The sequence below is a fragment of the Drosophila elegans genome, unplaced genomic scaffold (assembly GCF_018152505.1).
Source record: "Drosophila elegans isolate 14027-0461.03 unplaced genomic scaffold, ASM1815250v1 contig_468, whole genome shotgun sequence".
NCBI lineage: Eukaryota > Metazoa > Arthropoda > Insecta > Diptera > Drosophilidae > Drosophila > Drosophila elegans.
Window position 1 is genome coordinate 811,359 of NW_024545855.1, and position 23,930 is coordinate 835,288.

General features: G+C 37.3%; 4 protein-coding genes across 4 annotated transcripts; all 4 read left to right on the plus strand.

Moving 5' to 3' along the window:
- Nucleotides 1-699: 699 nt before the first annotated feature.
- Nucleotides 700-7,922, plus strand: LOC108143965 (gliolectin). The gene is made up of 2 exons (XM_017268565.2): nucleotides 700-1,514; nucleotides 6,637-7,922. Exons 1-2 carry the CDS (start codon nucleotides 1,019-1,021, stop codon nucleotides 6,774-6,776), a joined length of 636 nt encoding a protein of 211 aa, XP_017124054.1. The 5' UTR covers nucleotides 700-1,018; the 3' UTR covers nucleotides 6,777-7,922.
- Nucleotides 7,923-12,238: 4,316 nt separating this feature from the next.
- Nucleotides 12,239-14,463, plus strand: LOC108143812 (putative gustatory receptor 92a). The gene is made up of 2 exons (XM_017268334.2): nucleotides 12,239-14,209; nucleotides 14,267-14,463. Exons 1-2 carry the CDS (start codon nucleotides 13,211-13,213, stop codon nucleotides 14,423-14,425), a joined length of 1,158 nt encoding a protein of 385 aa, XP_017123823.1. The 5' UTR covers nucleotides 12,239-13,210; the 3' UTR covers nucleotides 14,426-14,463.
- A 704-nt stretch (nucleotides 14,464-15,167) lies between these two features.
- Nucleotides 15,168-16,422, plus strand: LOC108143818 (putative gustatory receptor 93c). The gene is made up of 2 exons (XM_017268356.1): nucleotides 15,168-16,202; nucleotides 16,264-16,422. Exons 1-2 carry the CDS (start codon nucleotides 15,168-15,170, stop codon nucleotides 16,420-16,422), a joined length of 1,194 nt encoding a protein of 397 aa, XP_017123845.1.
- A 294-nt stretch (nucleotides 16,423-16,716) lies between these two features.
- LOC108143808 (putative gustatory receptor 93b) lies at nucleotides 16,717-18,597 on the plus strand. The gene is made up of 2 exons (XM_017268331.2): nucleotides 16,717-17,913; nucleotides 18,343-18,597. The coding sequence occupies exons 1-2, from the start codon at nucleotides 16,891-16,893 to the stop codon at nucleotides 18,499-18,501; spliced, it is 1,182 nt and encodes a 393-aa protein (XP_017123820.1). The 5' UTR covers nucleotides 16,717-16,890; the 3' UTR covers nucleotides 18,502-18,597.
- The last annotated feature ends 5,333 nt before the right edge of the window (nucleotides 18,598-23,930 follow it).

The following is a 23,930-nucleotide window of genomic DNA, read 5'->3' on the forward strand; positions in this document are numbered from 1 at the left end:
GGCTCTCTTAGGGCGAAATAGAAACTTGGAAGGTGTAGCCATACTGGCACTACTCTTTGGCATGTTTTAAGATATCATTGTTCTAGTCAAATGTTTTAAAAAACTAATTTAAATGCATCATGTGTATCACGATGATGTGAGGCTCTATGACGTTTTTTTTAAATACCCTAAATGACAATATATGGATACAGTGCATAAAAAATAAATTTTTTAATAATTGCCCACATTCTAAAAAAGAATCACGAAGTTGCCCCTTCTTAACCTTTAAACCCGACCACTTATAAAACCCTTAATAAAAATATAAAAAATATAGCTTGGATTAGCTAAAAAAAAAGTTAAAGTAAATTTAAACACAAACTTAACAAAATAAAATGTAAAATATAATAAAACATAAATTTATATATTTAATTTAAGCTATTTCAACAAAGCAATATTTTTATATTTGAGAAGCAAAGGCAGTCTATGACGTCACCGCACTGGCCTCTCTCCACCTTGCGTCACCTCTCACTCTCTCTCGTATGCCGTGCATGCTACGTAACATACGCAAAGAGCGTAATACATGAGAGAATTGGCTGTAAGACGACTGTACGCCGGCTCATTTCGAACGAGTGAGCATGTTAAGGCCAATGTAAACTAACATTCTGTTGGAGCAATGTTATGTGTTTAATTTCCCTGTGCGCAATTTCGTTTTACGTGTTCATTCGTTTTTCGAAATTCGCTTTGAACGGTTGTGTTTCTGTCTCTACACCCTCTTCGCTCTCTCCCGTGAAAGTCGTAAAGTGGAGAGCTACGCTAAAGTACAGAAAAAATACACAAAAATATATCGTCAGCGGTAGAAAACCAATTGAAACTGCAATTGCAATGCATAAAATACGTACGTGAATTTCGCGCAGTGTTTCTGTGAAAGTTCAAGTGAAAGCTGAAAGTAGAAACAAAGCGAGAATACTTGCAAACAAACCAAAAATAACAAAATACAAAGATACAAAAAGTTTGAATAAAAATATATAAATCCGAAATCATGGCCATTTTATGTCAGCCGATGGGTTTAGCCCTTCAGCTTCCCCCACCAGTGCCACGCCCACCGCCCAGTGCCTCGGAAACGACAAGAATCCGCCGGAATCTATTTGGCAGCACTCCCGGCGACTCGGAAATCGATCAGCTTTTGGCCCGGGAGCAGTGCTCAAAGAGATTGTACGTCAAGGAGCGCTACGGCATCGATATCCTGCAGGAGGAGCGTCGCGAGCAGGAACAGGACGATGCTGTGAGGGGCATGCGATACCCAACCAGCCGGGCGATACCGAGTACCGATGCCGATGCCGATGACGAGTACAATCCGAAATCCAGTCAAGTGGCGCGGGGCGTGGCCCTCACCGCCGCCCAGATCTCCGCCAGCACACAGCTGATCCTCCAGAACTGCACACACAACAACAAAAGCAGCGACAGCAGTGCCGATTTGACCAACAGCACGAGACATGGCCAAAAGCCATATGCGACGCAGCCACAAGGCCTTAAACGTACGTTTTTTCCCATGATTTTTATGTTTATTTTTTCCCATGATCCACCTTCAAGACTTCCATTAAAATATCTGAAAAATATGTTGTCGAAACAGGAATACTCTTTGGTTTATTTGTTCGTGAAAAATTGGTAGCTTCCCAAAAAAAATTTGACATATTTTACTAAAGAAAACCAACATCAGAAAACAGAAAATAAATTAAATTTCTGGTCTGAAAAATTTTAATTAATGAGAATCGTAAGTCGGTGTTTTGATTTATAAGTTTTAGTTATGTAGTTTTCTGAAATGTTTAAATAGCAAACAGTTTTTAAAATCTTCAATCTTCAATCTTCTTCTGTTTTCCAAAATACGTAATTATTTTACTTTTACTGGCAATGTAGGTAAATGCTTAGTCACACCAGATATGGAAATAAACCTGGCTACATATAAAAGTAACTTCAGTTACATATATTTTTACAAGATGTAGTTTTTGTTCATCGGTGTCCAATAAGCAGGCACCTGATTTTCGTTTCTTTATCCGTTATTCCTTCCTCTTGCAGTCCTTGTTTTGTGCTCGTCCTTCTACTCGGTTTCATTTCACCCCCATGAACCTCTCGAAAAACCACCCCTATTGCCAGATTTTTCTAATTTCGTATTTTTATTTCATGGGTTGATTCTTATTGTCACGTTTAGTGTCATTTTTCTGTTTTCCATTCTGGGTAGTTTTTTCCGATTCTTCTTTGGTTTCATTCAGGTGCGTATCCAAATTTTTATTTTAGTATAGTATATGTATTTTATTATATATACATATGTACATCTGATGTTCGATATTTCCCGTTTTGAAATAGTCGTAGATGTAAATCTCAATCTCTTGACCATCCCTTCCATACTTACATATATAGTACTGAGGACTATATTTTCGAAATATCCAAATACCTTAATCCAATCTCCTAATATCTGAAGGTTCTAATCGGCCAGACAACAGCCTAATCGATATTTGCAACAGCTGTGCACACAAAGTGCACTCTGATGTGTGTTATTGGACTGGCTTAAGTGCCGTTAATGGTTATTTCTTATCGGTTTTGCTGGCAGGGCTCCCTTTTCATTTCACGTATTTTTTGTCGTACGAACTCGGAATCTCTCCTCTGCATCGAAAGCTTGTTTTTTGGTTTTTGTTTTGATAGACGTTTGTTATTTTGCCCCATTCCATTTTGGCCGTCTGTTTCCTAACCTACAAAAACGCTGCGAACTTTATTCACACTTCGCTTTCATTGTGGAGCTCTGACTTCGTTATCAATTCCGCATGTCAAGGCTCCGATTGTGTTATTGACTCTTGAGGAGAAACTCGCAAAATATTATTTCTTGCGTCACAGTTGATCTTGTATAAGTGGAATTTCAAACTAAAAGTGCCTCAAATACACATCAAAATCTTGGAAGATTTTGAGTATTTGCAAGGAACACCTTTATTGACACATTTTTCAAACAATTTTTGAATCTTATTTTACGATAATTTCTTATAATTATGGTGATTTTGATGTTGTAGTTTCCTATAATTTCTCTAAATATATATTTGAGTTTCAGAAAATTTGCAGTTAGGCAAACAAATTACCAAGAAAATTTGTTTAGTTTTGGAAAAGGAAAGGTAATTGCAAGTGTATTTGTAAGATATTTATATTGAATCTTTGAGATAGTTATCTTCGATATGTATATAGATGTTCGACTGTACCTCCAAGTTTGGGCTTATTGTTATTTATGACTGATTTACTTTGCATTGATATTCCGTTGATATCGTGGCAAACAGAGAGCGAGGAAGAGAGAAGAGAAAGAGAGAGCTGTCGCCAGTTTGTCTTTGGCAGTGTGTCAAAGCGAAAAAAGCTAAACAACAAACTGTACGTCAAAATAAAAACTGTTGAATAACAATCGCGCGCCAAAAATCTTTCTTTATTTTCGCAGCAAGAGATTGCAGCAAAACTGCGAAAAATATAAACGAGAAATGCAAAGGCAATTAATTGAGAGGCCTCAATTAAATTTAAATCAGCGCCAACGCCTTCTGGTTTTTATTGTTGTTGTTGCTAGCTGCAGTTTCGCCATGAAAAAAGCAACAAAAATAAAAAATATAATAATAAAATCAACTACTTGGGCACACGCCTGCGACTGTACGTGGATTTCATTGGCGATGTATTAGTGGGCTCCCCACTTTTTGTTGTTTTAAAAGCCGCACCCACAACGACAAACGCAATCTCAACCAGAAGAAAACAACAACAATAGCGTCACTCTTATACGACGACGTCAGCCCACTCACACGCATACATATATATCAATTTCAAAAGAGAGCCTGTTTTTCTCTCTCTCTGTTTGTCTGCCTGCTGATGATGTTTTTTGCGTTTTGGCGCGAATTTCTTATTTTCGTATTTATTTTTAGTCGTCTTCGCTGATAAGCTTTCCGCATGGGTGTGCGTGTGTATCTGTGTTATTGTGCGTAGTAGTACTACGCACGCACGTTGTTGATGTTTTTCAAAACTCGTCGTGAAGGTCACGCAGACAAGCAAACGGCAATCGCGTAAGTACAGCAGCGCCAAATGTTGTGTTTTGTTGTGTTGTGTACTTTTGTGGCAGGTCCGAAAAACGGGTCCAAAAGAAGAAAAAAAAACAAATCAATTAGACACAAGTTCTGTTATCTCGCCCTCTCGCGTTTTTTTCGCCATGTTTTGGACTCCACTGTACTTTAACCTAACAGTTAGTGAAAAAAAGATCTGATGATCGGTGATGAATTTAATGATTGAACAAATAGATATGAACATATAAAATGTGTGTTCTGGCCAAACTTGAATATTACAACTTTTTGAAGTATATATGTACTGTGTTTATGCTAGGCATTTTATGAATTCTTGAATACATGTAATCAAAATAGCCCCTGTTTATACATTGCAGACAAACTTTCATGTGTAAGGGAATACAAGAAATGCACACACGTATTTTCCCATTTCATAATATGATTGCATGAAATGGCTATCGCATAACAGTCAGCAAAAGCAGTTTATGCGAATTTGATTTAAAAGAATTTATGCGCATGATCAGAGCCAACAGTACGTATGAGTGATAATACGTACTGTTGCCTTAGGAAAAAAATTGTTTTGAAGACTTGTAAAAAAACGTTTTAATTTGAAACCTGAATGTTTCGTAGATCTGATATCATGACTTTGGATTATATTATTTGCGGTCTATTTGGCTTTCATGCTTTTTGTTTTGCTTGGCATTTCTTGCCACGCCCCAAAAAGCAAGTTATGTGGTGTGATTTCCCACTAAATTTATGTTTTTTAATTATGCATGCAGAAACTCTCGCGGGCTCCCACATAAATATTTATAATGTGAATTCTTTGTTGCCGTTCCTGTTTTCATCGTCGCCTTTCTCTCCACACGCATTTCGTAAACAAAACGCGTTTTGTTGTTCTGCAAGAAAAAGGGGGATAGATAGAGGAAAAGAGAGCTAGTTGGAGCTGCGTGCTTATAATGATAACGGTAAACGCACTCCCTCACTCTCTCTCTTCCTCTTTCTCCCCACTTGCTCTTTACAACGACCGATCACTTTTTTTTTTTGCCGTTTTCCCCCATCTTTCTTCTTCTTTGCCTCCGTTTCGCTTGACGTTCTTTGTCGCTGGCTTATAATTTTCTATAACTGTAAATTTGATTATATCGCCGGCAGCGCGCGACTCTTTGGCTGCCAGCGATTTCCCTTCTCTTTCTTGAGGCTTTTAAGTTTCGGCCCCACTTTTGTAACGCCCCCAAAGAAAGGTTTACCATTTCATTTTCGTTTCGCCCTTACCAAACTATGAGTTATTATTATTACTAAAATATGTTGAGAGAAACTTATACCTTTTTATTGTTAAATTAATTGTTACTGAGTATAAGAACTCAACTTAAATATGTATATAAAAAGTGTAATTGTGTTGAATATTTCAAAGAAAACGGAAATATAAAGATTAATATTTTTGTTATACCTAATAGACGAACTGAATTGCAAGGGTGCTTAGGTATTCGGTTTTCTAAGCTAGATTTGAGGCTTTCTTGTTTTTGTATTCCCCGCTTTTGTTGCTGTTGTGCGGCTTTTCAGCTTTTAGGTCACTGCGCAGTGGCTGCGGTTTGATGATCGTCGTCGTCTCCAAACGATCGTCTAAGCTTTAGCGGTTTACGTGATGAGGAAACCGCAGCTGCTAGCGAACTAGACTTGATAGAAGTACAGTCGAACTTCTCTAGCGTAAATACTATTTTCGTTTCATTTCCAAATAGATTTTCCTTTATTTCTGGTTTATTAACTAGGCTTCTCAGTAAATATTAATCGTTCAAAATTTTAAAAACTTCAAGGTCTTTTGATAGAAATGACATATGACATTTGATTTGTGCATTTTTTGTTACGCAAATACCGGAATTGTGAAATTAAAATTTAGAAAGGCTTAGGAGTAGTGGATTTCATAATCTGTTGAAAAATTGTTAGCATACAAAAACATAAGATCTTTCTTTTAGGTCTATGAACATTAGTTTAAATAAAATTCATGCAGGGCTCCGTTTTGAAATTCAAATTGTTTTATATAGACTGTGCCTGTACCTTAAAAATCAACAACTTGTGAGGTTGATGTGCCATTTGGCTATCTGTCGATGAGAACGCATTTAACGTTAGACGAACGTTCGCCTCTGTATAGTATAGATTACCCTGGTATGTAGCCCCATACACCCCTAGACATTGGCACAGCTGCAGTTTTTTTTCGATTGCAGCTATCGCTGTGGCCATGACATTTATTTATCGGCCAGCCAATGACCAGGTATAGGTTTATTCTCCGTAGGATTTTACTCTCTGTATATTTCAGCTTGCACAAGTGTGCATAATTCCGGGGAGATAAGAACACGCTGACCAAGAAAAACACACCCACTGACACGTATGCAGTGGTAGTACTAGTACCCCAAGTAATTAGATTCGCTGCACCACGTTTGCATTGCTTGCTTTCCCTTTTGCCTTCTGAAGGTCAAAAATGACGCTGGCACTTTTATTTTTGTTTTCCCATTTTCATATTGCATTGTGATTAGTCACAGTATATTTTGCACGATTTCACTATACTAAACATTTACCCCTTTTTTCCTTATCGTTGCAGGCATATACCGCATTCGCAAGGCCAACAACAAGGGGATTTTGAAAAGCGGCAAGAATAGTTACATCAGCAACAACAAGAGCATCATCAACAATAATCATGTGGATAATAATACTAGCGAATTGGAAGATAAGGAGCAGTAATTTTGGAGAAGGACAATGACGAATGGCCCCTGGTGGAGCAACAATTGCAATATATGATATTTATTGGAAACGTAATTTTAATTTCTAACATAATTTGTTTATTTTTTTTTTGTGTACCTCCCCCATGCACAGAAACTTTTGTGTATGGATTGTACGTTTGTTTAAACCAAGACTTGACGGTCCCAAAAAATGTTGTTGCATAAAAATGAGAAAGCGAAACAAAAAATGAAAAATGAAAAAAACAGCCAACCAGAAACAACAACAAAATGAAAAACCAGAAAAGATCGGCGCGCGTGCACGGCCAAAAACAGGCAAAAAATAATAATAATAATGATAATAATAATACATCCGGATGCATGGCGATATCGATATATTTATGGAAATTATTAAGTTATAGATATGTGTATGTTAAATATTTACGTGTAAAAAGAAAATTATTTGTACATTGGCAATACGTAAATTGTAGCGAAAAAGTGAAAGACTTAAATTGTTAGTGGCAGATTTACGAATTAGATTAAATTGTAATTAGACAATGCTAATTTTAGACAAGCGATCGGCGCCATGCATCCGGTATATAGACTCTTACCCCCAATCCAAACCAATTCAAGCGTTCTCAGCGTGTTTTCGGTTCCTGATGCACGCGTGTGCCAAAAGTATTTACAATTTACTTTGTGTCATGATCTCAATCATTAAAAACAATTTTATTATTTTGTTTATCTAAATGTAATTATAATTGAAATTATTTAAAAATTCTTCTTAGCCCACACACAAAAACACACACTCATTCATACCCCTCCTTACACACCTTCCCACACACTTTTACACACACTTTAAACTCATATTTATAGTATGTACATTATCGATGTGACATTTTAAATTGTATGTACTGTCTATGTATAATATTTCGTATCTATGGCAAAATTATTTCCCCTCCTCTAAGACCCCTTTAAAAATCTATTTTGAACAACCAAACTGTGTATATTGTATGGAGCAGTACCAAACTCCAAGCAGCTAACTGAGTAAAACCACAAAAACAAATACTGTGTATATTTCCTTAAAACTTTGTAAACTTATGCAAACATGATGAGAAAAAAAAACTTTTTTACTGTACCTCTCAAGCGAGAAGGAACAGTAAAAAACACAAAATATGAAAAAAAAACTCTTAAAAATACAAATGTAAAACAAAAAACATTTAAAAGCTTTTTATTTGCCTACTTTGGCTGTTTGGTTGAATTGTTTCTAGGGGCCCTTTTGGGCCGAGATGGCGCGATTATTCTCAAGCGTAAAGAAAAGTTGTGGCACACAAGTGGAGAAAGATAAAAATAAATAGATGGAATGACTCAGCGTTTGGGCCTCGAGCTGCGGATGCAACAGTTTCTCCATTAGACAAGGGCCGCTTATTTATTTCCACTTACAGTGAAGCCTTAGTTGGGATGAACAAAGTAATCGGACAATCTTTGGAACAACAATGGCGCCACTTTTGACATTTCAAATATGGTTAAATCACTTTTAAGTCCCAGAAATGTTAAGATCTATTGTTAAAATAATTTTTATGTATAAAGGCAATACTTGGAACAGAGGTTAAATTTCATAATTCATCAAATAATCTCTTATTTTAAAGGGGATTTTTAAAAAGTATTGTAAGTAATATTAAATTATATAAAAATGAATTCATTAAAAGTATTAATTTGTAAATCATTTGTATTTCAAATCTATTTATCGAGGCCCCTCTGTTCTAATTATTCGATGCAGAGGTTTTGTATGCAATCAAAAAGTGAAGTGGAAAGGAAGTCGAACCTTCTCCAATTAGTGTGTTTTCCTCTATTCGCTTTCATCGCTAATCACCCGTACCAATTGAGAGGCTTCACTGTGGATCTTGTGGGTCTTTCAATGGGCACACATGGCCCGCGGACATTTCGGAAAATGCTTTCTAGTCGTAATTTGTGTGCTACACGTATGTGTGTTATATCTATGTAGCTAGTGGAGTGGAGTGGGCACTTAACATTAGATTGGCTGTGACTTCCGGCGAACAAACGATCGCTGGGCGACTGATGATGATTGATGCTGGTCACCGTCCTCATTTACCCCTCTTACATACTCTTAATCAAACGGATGCGGATTCCAAACCTACAGAAACATTGTTAAATGTATTTTTTCAGAAAGCAAATCAAAGCTTTTTTTTAAAGACTTATTGCCTATTTCTAAATTTTTTTTCTTTGACATTAAGTTAATCATCAGATAGCTCATTTATAGTTAAAACCTGGCAGTAGACAAAACAAAAATCACAAAGAAAAGTTAGCCTTTTTGTCTTTTTCAGGTTTGTCGCTTAGAAAATTAACATCACACCGACATGTTAACTTTCTCTGGTTAAAAACTCGAGCCTTAACGTAACTTTGTAAAATAGGCCCTTCAAGAAAGTGTTATAAGTTAGATTAACAAGTGTTTCAAAGTATCAAGAGGAATTATCCTAAGATAAACTTTGATACATTTACATCATTGTGACATGGTAAACTCTACGATCATTTTGAGGTTAATTCTCCTAAATGTACATTTTTTTTATCTTTGGCAAAATATAAAGTGTATTGAATATTTAACCAAAGAAAACCAACTATAAATGCATACATATAAATATGCTAGATGTTAGGCTGCATTGATGTTGCCTGAGCGAATCAAGAATGCAATATGCAATAATAATGCCACTGCTGGCAGAGAACCAAATTACATGCTCTGCATTTAGTAACAAGCATGTACAACATATTTGCCCACTTAACTAGCGGCCTGGTACGGTTATTAGCATGCAATTTCAAGATTTTAATGGCTCTGCACTGGCATCGCAGTCACACACACACGCATTCGCATTCACGTAACGCAACAAAGCCCAGGCGTACAATTCTGGATGAATAAATAGCACTCGAGGTGATATCAATAAACGGCGACGATCTCGAATGTATCTATCTAAAATTGTTGTTATATAGAACACACTACTAGATTTTTAGCTAGGACTTTCCATTGCCACATTACAAATCAATGTTTTCAAGACATAAAATGTTTTTTTTTTTAATAAGCTTAAATAACATAGATTTATTATTCATTGCAATTGTGTAAATAGTTTAGAATTCTAGCGAAATTTAGTATAATTGTTGATAACAAAAATTTTGAACTGAGAATACTAATGAATACTTTGGTTAATGCAAATCGCCTTGTTTAAAATAACTTCTAAACTTATTGGTTTTATTTATATCTGAATAAATAATTCAAAACTTCAATGTTTAAATAACAAAATTAAAAAAAAAAAAACTAAAAAAGACAGTTTGTCCAGGAAATAGATAGATATACCAATAGATACTTTTATGTACTTGTTCTTGGGCCTTCGTAAGATACGATTTTAACTGTAAGAGCTATTATTCTCACCGTCATTGTGGGCTGAGTGAGCGGAAAAGAGAGAGGTAGAGTGGGAACTTGGCAGAGGTGTTTGTACTCTCGACAAAGTCGCGTTGGCCGCAATTCGCAATTCGCGAATCGAGTTTTTCTTTGCATTCGCCACGCAATAAATTCAAAGCTGCAAAGTTAAATTTATGACGTCGATGGGTTGTCCATAACGGTACTGCTAAGTCAGCGCCATTAAAAAAAAAAACAAAAAAAAAGAAAAAAGGGTGTCTCATTTTTGTAAGTATTTTGTTGCTCTATTCATGCTTGCTTTCACATTTTATTTGACTTTTTGTTCGCTGCAAAATCTCAATAATTTATGGCACGGCCAAACGGCGGAATTTAATTGCATTCCGTTTTCGCATTAATCACCATTAATGTCAGCGGCTGCAGTCGAGTGGGGTGCAATGTCTGGAAAAGCGTGAAAAGCGAGCCAAGGCCATTCGACAATCGTACGAGGCAGAAATTGAAATCAATCAGCCCTGAACTGAGTTCCCCTCCCCACTACCCACCCCCTCTACCCTTCTCGCTCAGCAATCAGCCCTCTCCCTCGCACGTGAGGTCAACAAAGGGGCAACAAAAAAAAAAGGCAGGAGGAGAATGGGGTACAGTGGAGCTGATTCCTCGGCCACTGCTCTAATCTCCTGACCAACTTGTGGCTTTGCATCGTTTCCTTAACCTCACTCGACTCGGATCATTTCCAATACCCTTCCAGGAAAGGGGATAATACGTTTGCTTCAGCATGTTACCATATGGCACATATTGATCAAAAAAAGTTATAAGACGAAATCAATCTTTCAATAATGCATTGATGATCATCAGAGACTTTGATTTGTCGCATACGTTTGAAGTTACACTTTCAAGGATTGCATAATCATCGTACCTATTTAATATGTAGCTTTATCATTTAAACAAAGTTACAAACAAATTGCAATGTTCTCTGATCAAAGTCTGCTGAAATTATGATTTTGGAGTATTGATAAACGCAAACATACTAATCAGTGACAAGTGAAAAAATTTCTTACTTTGAAGAAATGTTTAAAAATTCGTACTCAAAATTAACATCTTCATTTCTCTAAAGACAATAGAAAATATAACTATAAATAATGATTTTAAACTGACTAAAAATGCCAAAGGCATTTGCGTCTTCGGTGTGATAAGATAGACTTGGTTTCCGACTGTGGTTGATGCTGCCTGTTGTGGCCATAGCAATTGGCCAGTTGGCCAAGTCCGGGGCAATTTGCAGCACAAATCAACGGCATGCAAAGCACTTTTGTTTATTTCGTTGATTGTTCCCACAATTTTCGTACAATGCCGGAAAATGTACGTGCCCAAGCGTTGTTACTGTAATTGCCCTCCAAAAAAAAAAAAAAACAAAAAAAACAAAAAAGAAGGAAAAAATACCAAAGCGAACAGAAAATAAAGAAGATGAGGGGAAAAAATAAATCATACAACGTGAAAATTCTTTTCAAATGTCAGACAAAGGCGAAATCCCATAGGGGAGGCGTGGGTGGGGGCAACTTGAGGGGGGATGGGGGGATTCCCTGCTTGACAGACTTGAAAGATCTCTCTCAGATGCGGACGCAAATCGCTGCGCGCTGTAATCGTGCCCAGTTTTCGGATAGGACAGTGAAACAGCGGCGATGTGGCTCACAAGATATCGGATGGGAAGATCACGTACAGCATGAAATGGGGGCGTCATTTACATTGCCTTTTAGGGAAGCGAGCTTAGAGCCAGGATCGCATCCCATCATCCCATCTTCTGGGATCGTGAGCGTGTGAATCAAAAGCAAAAGTGAGAGATGAGCAGGCCAACTTCGACTGAGGGTCTTGAGAAGGGCCAACCTAATATACTATATGTACGTATTCGTAGATCTCAGAAACGTGATCTCAAAATGAGTACGTGGTGCCTTGTTATTGAGATGTTGAAAATGTGGAAAATGTAAGGAAAATTTAAGCTATTAAATTCCTTAAAAGTTGTGTGTATACTCATAAAAAAAATGGAATAATTATATAACTAAATATTAAATCATAATATTAAATAGCAAAAAAAATAAATTAAAATATTGGATATACTTAGTTATTTTACCAGTGTAAGCAAATTAATTAAAAAGGTCAAAAAATAGTAGGGAGATGCCCCGCCCAAGGGAATTTTAAGTACACATATATAATATCTTTTTGACAGTTGAGTTATAATCCAAAGATCGTTTCAAAAGATAAGTTTGCCCTAATTTGTTGAATTGAATTTCGAATTCATTCTAATTGAAGTTGAAAGCCAAACAGTCAAGTGAGACTTATGCCTTTTTGTGCCAAATACTGTAGAAATGTTCACAATTATAGAGAGCGCATACATTATGATTACGATACCAACGTACAATATTTGTTGATGCACCACCAGCAGATTTTTCACGGCCCCAAGGTAATAAGCATTGTCCTAAGGGAAGAAAATTGAGCTATTGCTGATTATTTTATTATTATTTTAATTTAGTGGTCCAGAAATGTGCAATACAGATGGGAAATATTTAATTTGGATTTTACTGTCTTTTACTTGTTTAACTAAAATAAGTTAAAATAAAATTAATTAGACTAAATTGAGCTTAGGTATAATTAAATTTAATTAGTTTTAATTTATTTTCGTAGATGTATCATTCAGTTGATTTGTTGTATAATGGCTTAAGAACTCTCCGCTTAAAAGTGAAATTTTTAACCACCTGTTTGTTAAAAATTAAAATCATTTTTTAAAATATTTTTTTTTATTTATTTATTTAAAATATTTTTCGATTAAGGACCTCATATTAATTGACTTATTGAGCTATAGATCCATTCAAGTAAGCTGTCAGGGAAACATTTAATTTCTTAATATGTCAATACTTTTTATTTATAGTTTATCATCACCTGCCAAGAAATTTTAACACGCCCACTTGTCACTCCAATAGCAAAATGCATTCATAAGGACTTAGAACATTTTTCAATTTCAATCGGTGTCCACAGCACACAAGTCAAGCTCGATGATGGATGCATCAAAATTATCCGCCGGAATTCTTAGCTTCATGTTTCTATACGCTAAATGGACTGGATTGATCTGCTTCCGCTTTAGAAACCTGGAGAATAATGTCATGGTCATGGAGGAAAGTTGGAACAATCGTCCCTGGTGGAAGTGTTTCATGGTTATTTTGCGACTCGTGCCTCTTTGCATATATGTTTCTACTCTCGCTGAGTTTATATCGCGCAAAACACTATTAATTGAACAAATTCTGCAAGCAACTCGCCTTGTTTTTTCGGTTTCCTGCTACACGTCGATGATTTACTTGAATATTTTCCACGGTTCAAAGGTGTCCAAGTTGGTCAATCGATATTTGGACATCTTTCGACAGGTAAACCCGAAGGCTAATCGGATATCAGTGTCAATTGGAGGCAGACGAGTGCTTTTGCTGATCCTTCTTTCGGTTGGTTGTCAAATTCAGGAAATAGTCTTCCTGTTTGGAATGATTCATTGGGCTTTCAGTCTAGAAAATATGGTCGTGTTTGCCAGTCACACATATGTTATTATTGCCAGCAATACGTTTATGCGTATAAGTTTTATTTGGTATCTTAGCTTGGGTGTTCTCTGTGCCAACTTAAGTGAAAATCTTCAAATCGAGTGCTTAAAAAATAATCAACGGTATCAAAATTCACGTCACCAGATAAATAAAACGCAAAGATTGAAGAGAACTATGTCGCTTTGTAGAGAAATTACTTATGTGGTCACTTCCTTGCAGGACATTTCCAGTGTTCATCTATTTCTGAGCGGTGTTCAAAGTCTTTTTCAAATAGTAACGATCTCTTTCAAAATGATAAATGATTTGCAGTTCTCTGAGATTAAACTATGGCTCTTTTTTGTTAAAATTATGATCGATTTGCTTATTTATAGTTTGGCCACTCAAAACGTAGCCGATCAATTTAGATCTTTTCGAGAACTTACTTTGGATATTTGCTTAGTCGACGAGTCAAAAGATTGGATTAAAACGGTGAGTTAATTTCTTAAATTAAATCGCAACTCTAAACATTTTGTCTTTTGGCGGTAGGTGGAAATTTTTGTGACCCATCTAAACCTAAACGAGTTTAGGGTCCGTCTCCTTGGACTTTTTGATTTCTCCAACAAACAATTCCTCGTCATTGTATCTGGAATGGTTACTTATTTGGTTTTTGTGGTTCAAAGTGTAATCCAGTTTCGCAAAAACTAACATTAAGAAAATTATAAGCAAAAGCAAAAACTGAACATGATTTTAATTTGTATCCTTACCAGAATGGAAGTAAACTTCGGCAAGCCGCAGTTTATATACCCTGCAGCTATTGCAAAAATAAATTAGTCTTTTAAACATCTTAATTTAGATTTATATGCGTATATGTTAAAAATCATTGAAGCTATAATTATTTTCAGCTGAATTTTTCATTAAACCATAAACTATGTCTAAAAGAATCGAAATGAAAAATTAAATATTAAAAAATGTATAATTTTTATCTTTTATTTTTTGTAATATTTATGATTGTTCCAATGATTCAGAAAAAAAAGCAGCAAAGTTAAAATGTTGTTTCCTTTTTTATTCCTATGGGAGCCATATGCTATAGTCGTCCGATCCGGCTCGTTCCGACATATATTATATAATTCCTGCAACAGGAAGACAATTTTCGAAAAAGTTTTATTGCAGATTATTACTTTGAATTTATTGCTTTTTAACTATTTAAATATCATAATATTAATTAAACTAAAATTACTTTTATGTTATATATGATTTGTGTCAAGCTAAATCGAACATTTTGAACACTTAATTGATTAAACAATGTCAATGTTAGAGTTATACCTAATCATGTTAGCATTATTGATTCAAGCTGGAATCACAACATATACGTAAGCTACTAAAATAAACAAAAGAAAACATATATGAATGAGCTATGATATAGTAAAAGACAAGTGGATGTTCAGTCATGATTGGGCGTCGTAAGCAAGTGAGCCTGCCAGCTCTCTCGGCGGTTATCCTGTTTTGCAGTTACCACTATGCCAGAGTCCTGGGAGTGGTTTGCTTTGACATTGGACAAAGGATCTCGGACAGGTCCTTGGTGGGTCGGAATCAGCACAGATTCAAGTGGTTTTGCCTGAGTCTACGACTCGTTTGCGCCACAATGGTTTGCTGTTTCTGTGCCCCTTATGTCGCCCAAATCCAGGATCCCTACGAGTGGTTGCTCCAGTGCCTCCGCTTGTCGGCCAGTCTCATTTGCTCCGGCAGCATTGTGGTGGTTCAGATTGGCTATGAAAAGGAACTGCTCCGGATTTTTAATAGTTTCCTAAGGCTTTTTCAACGTCTTCGTCGCCTGTCGTCCGTGAAAAAAATTGGCTTTGGAGGTAAAAGGGAGTTCTTCATGCTACTGGTCAAATCTGTTTGCTTGGTCTACGAACTGTATTGTGAGCTGTGGCAGCTGTATTATCCACCCGACTGGCTGAGTATTTTGACCATGCTGGGTGAAATAATCCTGGAAATTGGCTCCCTGATGATCCTCCATATTGGCTTCCTTGGATACCTCACTGTGGCAGCTCTGTACTCCGAGGCGAATAAATTGGTGCGTTCTGAGCTGCGACGGCAGCTGAGATCCTTGGAACGTATAGGCGGAGGTCCTGTAAGTCGCCGCCAACTGAGGATCGTTGAGAATCGCCTGGACGAGTGTATTTCCGTGTACGACGATATCGGACGAGTTGGTCGCTCATTTCATCGCCTCTTCGAACTGCCCGTTCTCATAATACTCATTGGCAAGATATTTGCCACCATAGTTCTGTCCTACGAGGTGATCATTCGATCCGAGCTATATCCCAGTAAGATCGAAATGTGGGGTCTGGTGATGAAGAGTTTTGCCGATGTCATACTGCTCACCCTGGCGGTTCATGAGGCGGTCAGTAGCTCCCGAGTGGTGCGGCGTTTGAGCTTCGAGAACTGCCCCATCAGTGATTGCAAGGAGTGGCACATGAAGGTTGGATATCTCTCATCATCCTCGATCTAATACTTATCTTTGTCTTTATGTTGCTCAACAGTGGGAAATGTTCTTGAGTCGCCTGAACAACTTTGAATTCCGAGTCAGACCATTGGGATTATTCGAAGTCTCCAACGAAGTCATCCTGTTCTTTTTGTCCAGCATGATCACCTATTTTACCTATGTGGTGCAGTACGGCATTCAAACCAACCGATTGTAAATGCACCAAGAAAAAATCACTTAAGCATTAAATAATTCTTATTGCCAGGCTGGAAAAGCTGAACATATAACAATAAAATGTTTATATATTTCTTTATCACTTAACCTAACAATTTGCTGGTAAATTAAATTATAGCTAAATTTGGAACTTTAAATGTACATTAAATAACTAAAAAATTCGTTTTAAATTAAAATGTTTGATTTTTTTATGGATTAAACTGATATTTTTAGGTTTGCATAATTATAATAATTTTAATAAAAAAAACTTACTAGACTCCTTAAACATTATTTTCCAATATTTTCTTTTTCTTGTAATAATAACTTCCCCATCAACCAATTAAATAAACTGGCATGTTTGTCATTAGTTAAATTAAAAATGAAATCCAGATAGGGGTCAACAAGTGCTTGGCTGACTGGCTGCTCAGCCAATCGTCAAACTAATTACTTAATGGGTAAATAAAATATATTGATGGCTTTGCCGGTTGAAGTTATGTTAGTCATGCCGCGAATATGGCGCTGTTTAAACGCTTCTAGGATTTCTGAGCTGCTGCTTCGCATATATTTTCAATACGGCACGGCTTTTGGAGTTGTAACCTTTCGAATTGAAAGAAAGGATTCGCATCTGGTGGCCAGCAGTCGACGGGGATTTCAGTGGTTCTGTGTGGGATTTCGACTTCTGGCCTGTTGTTTTTACGTCTATAGCTATGACTCATGGGCTGGCCAATTCGCCGATTGGTATCTTCGAGCTTTCTACATTCTTCGATTGTTGGGATGTGTGATCTGCAGTGCCATTATCCTAGTGCTGCAGTTATGGTTTGGCAATGAGTTACTTCTTTTGCTCAACCGATTTCTACAGCTCTTTCGCCGTCTAAGAGTTTTAACAAATTCCCAAAAAAATGGTTTCGGTGGCAGTCATGAGTTGGCTTTGATGTCCTTCAAAGTGATCTCCCTACTTTTTGTATTCTTTGCCTTCCGTTTAATGTTATCACCCTGGATACTTCTCACTATGCTGTGCGATTTCTACACCTCCGTTAGCACTGGCATGATTATGCATCTGTGTTTTATTGGCTACCTCAGCATTGGACTCCTTTACAAGGACCTAAACGACTATGTGGACTGTCAATTGAAAGTCCAACTAACTGCTCTGGAAGAAGATAAGTCTCAGCCAACTCTTGAAGCCATCTCGAATTTGGATAAGTGCTTGTATCTTTATGAGGAGATCCACCAGGTGTCTCGGAAATTCCAGCGGCTTTTCGATCTGCCACTTTTTCTCACCTTGGCCCAAAGCCATTCTGCCATGGCCATGATTTCTTACCATGCCATTCTGCGACGGCAATACATTTTCAATATCTGGGGTTTGGTTATCAAACTGCTCATGGATGTGGTGCTGCTTACAATGTCTGTTCATTCAGCTGTTAGTGGGTCTCGATTGGTAAAACGACTGAGTCTGGAGAACTACTATGTGACTGAAAGCAAGAAGCGCCATCAAAAGGTACAAAATTACTTTTAAGTTTATGAAATTAAGACACTACCAAGAATTTTATTAAGAAGTACGTTTTAAGTTGTTCAATTCAAAACAACATTTCTTAAGATAATGGTGCAACAAATAAATCATTTCCTTGATATATACATATGTACATATATGGCTTTTAATCTTATAAATATATTAACTAGTTTAAGTATATTTCCGTAAATTGTTCAGTAATTCTAAACACTTAAAAAATATTTTTAAAAAATTATTGATATAAAAATATTATTTGTTAATTTGGTTCCAAACTATACATTTCTTAACATGATAGTACAAAAATTTTCCTGACATCTGAAAGAATTGAAATCTTTAAATTCTGAAAATTTACTCTTTTACTTAGGAATGACCTTGTTTATCCCTATAATCCAGATGAATTATTTTTCACATTTCCAGTTGGAGCTCTTCCTGGGCCACCTCCACCGCCAGGAACTGCGGGTGTGTCCTTTGGGCCTCTTCGAGGTCTCCAACGAGCTGACCCTGTTCTTTCTCTCAGCAATGGTCACCTATCTGACCTTTCTGGTACAGTACGGCTTGCAGTCGCAGCAAATTTGATTCAGCGTCACGCATTGTTTGCGGCATTACACCCTCCTCCCAAAAGTGAACACCTGTACTAACTGCCCACCTGTCCTGCGGTTGCACGCAAATAAAACAATGAATAAAGAACGGAATTTACGAAAAAAAAAAAAAAAACGCAAGCAAGTTCAAATCGGCAGTTGCAGGACCCAATTCCCAATTTCCGGCTAACCGTTTGTTCCGCTGCAAATTTTCCCATGAAAGTTGGTCGCGGCATTAATTAAACATTCATGCTGACGTCAAGCAGAAAATTTATGCACCAACCGGGAGGGGAGGGGCACCGAAAAGGGAGAATCAGCGGACGGTTCACGCTAAGAGGCGCATAAAAACAAGGCCGAGGCCGTCGCTCTAATTAGCATAGGTTAGGGTACCCAGAGCCGGTCCACTAAAACGACAAAAACCTCATAAAGGTAGCTGCACTTGCCGCTGCACTTGTTCTTTGGATGGTTCACAAAAACCGAAAGACAAAAAAAAAAATAAACAGGGACAAAAGGACCGGCAAACGGCGGCGGTAATAAAAAAATCAAATTGCCCCGAGAGCAGAGACCCGAGATGTAATGAACACTATTATCTTGGCAGTGAAAACTGGGCCCGGAATAATGACCCCTGATCGGTTCGGCTGCTGCTCCTGCCGAGATTGTTCGCTTTTAACTGGAATTCTGGGGTGCACTATCCTATATACCCTTTGGTCTGAAGAGTGTGCTGGATTCTAAAAGATACTTGCTACAAAAGAAGCTGCTATCCAAACCGACAACTAAAACATTTATTTTATTATTTATTTTAATCTCACTAATTGATATCGAAATGTTTTACTATTAATTCTTTCTTTAAAAATGGTCGACTGAATATTAATTCTTCTTTACAATCTTTACAATTTTTTTTTTGTAAAATTACTTTGAAGTTTTATTTAATTATACTCCCTTATATAATATATAACAACAATACTATACAATATTACAGCAGTTTACATTATGAAGACAAAGGATAAGATATCTAATAGAGCTATAAAATATTTTGGATCAAAAAAGATTAAAAATTCCACTTTAATTGGTGTAGTTTTGTAACTTATTTTCAGTGTTTTTATGTAGTGCTATGTTAACTACTTACTTAATTTTAGATTGTAATTTAATTCTTTTCTTTATATTTATAAATTGAGGTGAAATAAATATATGCTTGGGTAGTATATTGAATATAGTCTGTCTGTTAAGTGGCTTTAATAGCCTGCACATGACATAAAATGAGATCTATGGGTATCTCCCAGTCGGAAACACAGACCCAAAATATGGCTTGACTTTAATTCCCCTCCTTCTTCGTTTTGGTTTTTATTGTGCGTGTTGTGTAAACGGCAAGATAATCATAAAACATAGCATTGCTTAAATAATTGTACTTCATAAGAGACATAGCAGAGACACAGAAAGGGGGCGGAGGGGGTGGTGGTGAGACCGAGTCCAGGACCGAGCCAAGTTACAGTCAGTTTTCCCATGATTGTTCTGGTGCCCGGGTAATTATGGGTCACTTTTTTTCAGTGAATCTTTCTCTCTCCTTTCATTCCGCAATTATCATACTATACTTACCTGCAACTATGTGCGAGGCGAAGCTAAAGGCATAAAGTCGGAATCAAGAGAGACGAAAAAAAATTAATGATGCTTTCAACATTTCACTAGACAAAAGAACTTGAGCTCGAGTCGAGAGCTCGAACTTGGGAGCTTGAGTGCCTTGAGTGTCTTGAGTGCCTGAGTGCAGGTAGCGGTGCTTGGCTTTTTGGCCAAGCAACTTAGCCCATCTGGCCAAAAAAGTACAGCTAAATCGAGAGGCACGAACGGATGGAGGAAATCTCATCATCATTACGATGATTATGTGCCGATGAAAGCCTCGATTTCAATCAAGAGTCCCAGAATCAGAGCGGCAACCGGTAGCAACTTGAAAATCAGCAGGGAACGAAATACCCAACCCATTAGCCCTAAAAGCTTTTGTGGCCCCGGAAACCCATCGAGAATTGCTAAAATGTAACTGCTGGCCAGTTGATTGCCATAATTCTACTCAAATTGAATGGCTAAAAAAAGGAGACTCCCGCTAAAGTTAACGTAAAACCCTTTTTACCCATCGACAATGGGCGTAATTAGTTCTAATTTATTTATTGCTCAATTAGGCAAAGGGCTTCAAGTTGGCAGCTTGATGATATAAGCCTTTCGTTTCAGCTTGATTATATAAGCAGCTTGAGGTAGCCGCAGGCCAGTTATCTAATCTGATCTACATGGGACTACATCTGGTCATGAATGTTTCAACGGAAGAACTCTCGGAGCAGGCAGAAAAAAATAAAAGATTTGTAGTTTGTGGCTCCCAGAAGGTGAAAAATTACGCGTGCGAAGAACAGTTATGCAATCACACATTTTAATTTATTTTTTAGGTTTTTTCTGCTTAAAACTACTTGACAGATGCGAGAGTAATATTTATCTTTTATAATTTCAAAGGGTCGTTTATCTTTTGTGGGGTACAAAAATTGTTTGATATTTGAATTCGTTTATATTTTATTTATAGCTATAGAATAGAATTTAAGATTATCATAGCAAAAAAATATGTTTTTGAGCCTTAGTTAGTTTAAAGATATCTAAAAGTTAAAATCTTTCCAAACCATTTTTAAAATATTGACTTCAACATTTAAAAAAATTGATTAATTATAAATGTTCAATAATTGTGATTACCACCCCCTTTCATATATATTTTTTATGTCAACAATTTTAAATATATATTTTATTTATATATATATTTTTTTTTAAATATGTATATAACTTTGTAACTCAATTTTACCAAATCCAACATTTAAATGAGCCCTGAAAATTTATCGCATCTTATCAATGCTTTTTGGAATTTATCACACCAATTTGTTGTTGTTTTTCATAATTGCATCGACTAGGTAGGCAATTATTGAGCTTCCACATCAACCAATTTAGGTCATGTTCAATCAAGGTGCCGTCACGAAGTGCATTGGAATTTTCCATCTTCGGCATGCGCAGCTAAAATCAACTTTATTGCTTTTTGAACTGCAAAAGCACGTAGATCGCTGGTGACCCCCTCATTTCTCCCCCTTTTTTCCAGTCCCACTCGGTTGTCAATTTTATTCATGGGGCTAATTAAAAATGGCACATTAATGCAATTGCGGCCCAGCCTTTTCTAGACGCGTTGCCATCTATGCACACACACACACACACACACCACTGCTCTTGTGTATGAATACTAAGGTGGATCGGTTTGAATAAACAAGAAAATGTACCATTTAATGTAATCAATAATAAAAAAAATTCATATAAATTATTCCAGTAGTTAATGTGATATTAATATCTTGAATAAGTCAATCAAAACAAAAGTATCTAGATCAACTTAGACATTTCAACTTTTCTATTTAGTGTGCTGATGAAATCTAAATCTCGAGGTTCTAACATAATAATTGTTTTGCCAGGTATAAATAATTGTGCTCTATTCAATAACCTATTATTGCCAAGAGTTATGCATATATTTATACCGAATCGATCCACCCTATTATAACTATATACCTTGTTTATTTGTGTGTGAATATTCGTATTTATATGCATAAACCAAGTGAAGACAAAACGTTTCGCAGGCGACTGTAAAAGTTGCAGGCCCCAAAGAAATTGGCACGAGCTGAGCACACGTCCCGAGTTGGGAGATGGAGTTAAAGTTGGAGATGGAGTTCGAGCTGGAGTTGGAGTTGGGATGGGGGCATAGCCCGAGATCTGGTTGGGTTGGGGTACAGTTTCTGGCTCAACATTTTACGAGCACACATATGGCGAATCCGAATCCGCAGCCGCGAATCGCAAATTGCAAACTGCAAACTGCAAACTGCGAGCAGCGAGCTGCAAAGGGGAACCCGTTTTGTGGGCTGTTTTTGAGGCGCGTAGGCGCTCGACACACGCCAATTTGGATGTGGATGTGGATGTGGAAGTGCTGGATACTGAATGCTGGATGCTGTAGGAGCGCGTGTGCAACGTGCCAACATCTGGAGACGGATCCAGTTTGCAGCCAAGAGCGGCAAGATCGAAAAATATATAGCCAAAGCTCTGCACAGTAGCCACGGGCCAGGTCGGACCTGGGCGCAAGATAATCGATGTATACTAATTATTTGCTTTGGCTGCAACTGTTTGTCATGCTCCGCTCAGTGGCTGTACATCTGGGCATCACAGTGCCTCAGTGCCGGTACAGCAAAAACAAAAAGCCCCACCGATCCACCAATCCACCGGTCCAGCGGTCCAGCGGTCCAGCGGTCCAGCGATCCGGCCGACGGTAGCCAACACCCCAAAGAAAACAGCGAGCGCGGCCGATGGACCCGTGGATTCACACTGCAAGAAATATCATTAAATTCGTACCACAAAATAGCTGTATATGTTGTACCTTAGGTTATCTCCATGTTAATTACTTTATAATACCTCCACTGTTAAAATGAAACCACGACAGCTTAATTTATTTCATATGCATTCATCTTATAAACAATTATTTCCATTTAAATGACATCAAGGCTATGTTCTCGATTTTTAATCTCATAGAATACATATGTCTTCCCAAAGTATTATGGCACGATGCAAATAAATCGTTTGAAGGGGAATTGCGAACAAGGTTGTGTATGTTTGAAGCTTGTTGTTAAACCGGTGAATGTTGCCTTACAATTTATTTTAATTATAATTGAATCTGTTTAAATGTACATGGTTGTAAAGTAAAAGTATAGTGACCTTTTGCACTGAGCAATTTACATAGAATTATCTAAGAAAATCTATAAATAAATATAAAGTTTAGTATTTAAAGACATGTTTCATTTATCTAGAACTGCTACTAGTAGCAAATGTTTTTAAATGTTTGATATCAAATGATTTCTAAGTACTATTTCTTGCAGTGTATGAACTCGGACAGACGCACAGATGCGAGTTCCCCGGTGCCACTGCCCCTGTGCGAACTAAGGCTGAGCAAATATATCGCCGTCAGCTAAAATAATGGTCATCGACAGCAGCAACAGCAACAACAGCAATCGGAGTTGTTGTCTTGGGCAAGGTTGCGGATGATTTTGAGTTTTGGAATGGGAATGGTTCTGGGTTTGCGTATGGTTATAGGTATAGCTAAAGGTACAGGGGCAGGGGCAGGGGCAGGGGCACAGGGACAGACAACTCCGCACGGTAGTCAAGTTTAGACACCTTAAGTACACAGGAAAGCGTCATTTATGCGCTCGTTTTCAAAAACGACAAGCACTAGGCGTGGCAAAAAGGGGGGCTTTGGTGAAAAGAGGGGGCTTACGTGCTTCTGCGGGACGAAGGATGCTGTGCGATTAATTACACGGCCAGCAGATCAGTTTAAAGCCCAGCCAAATTATAGATATCCTCAGCTGCAAACAGATTGCTGCCGTT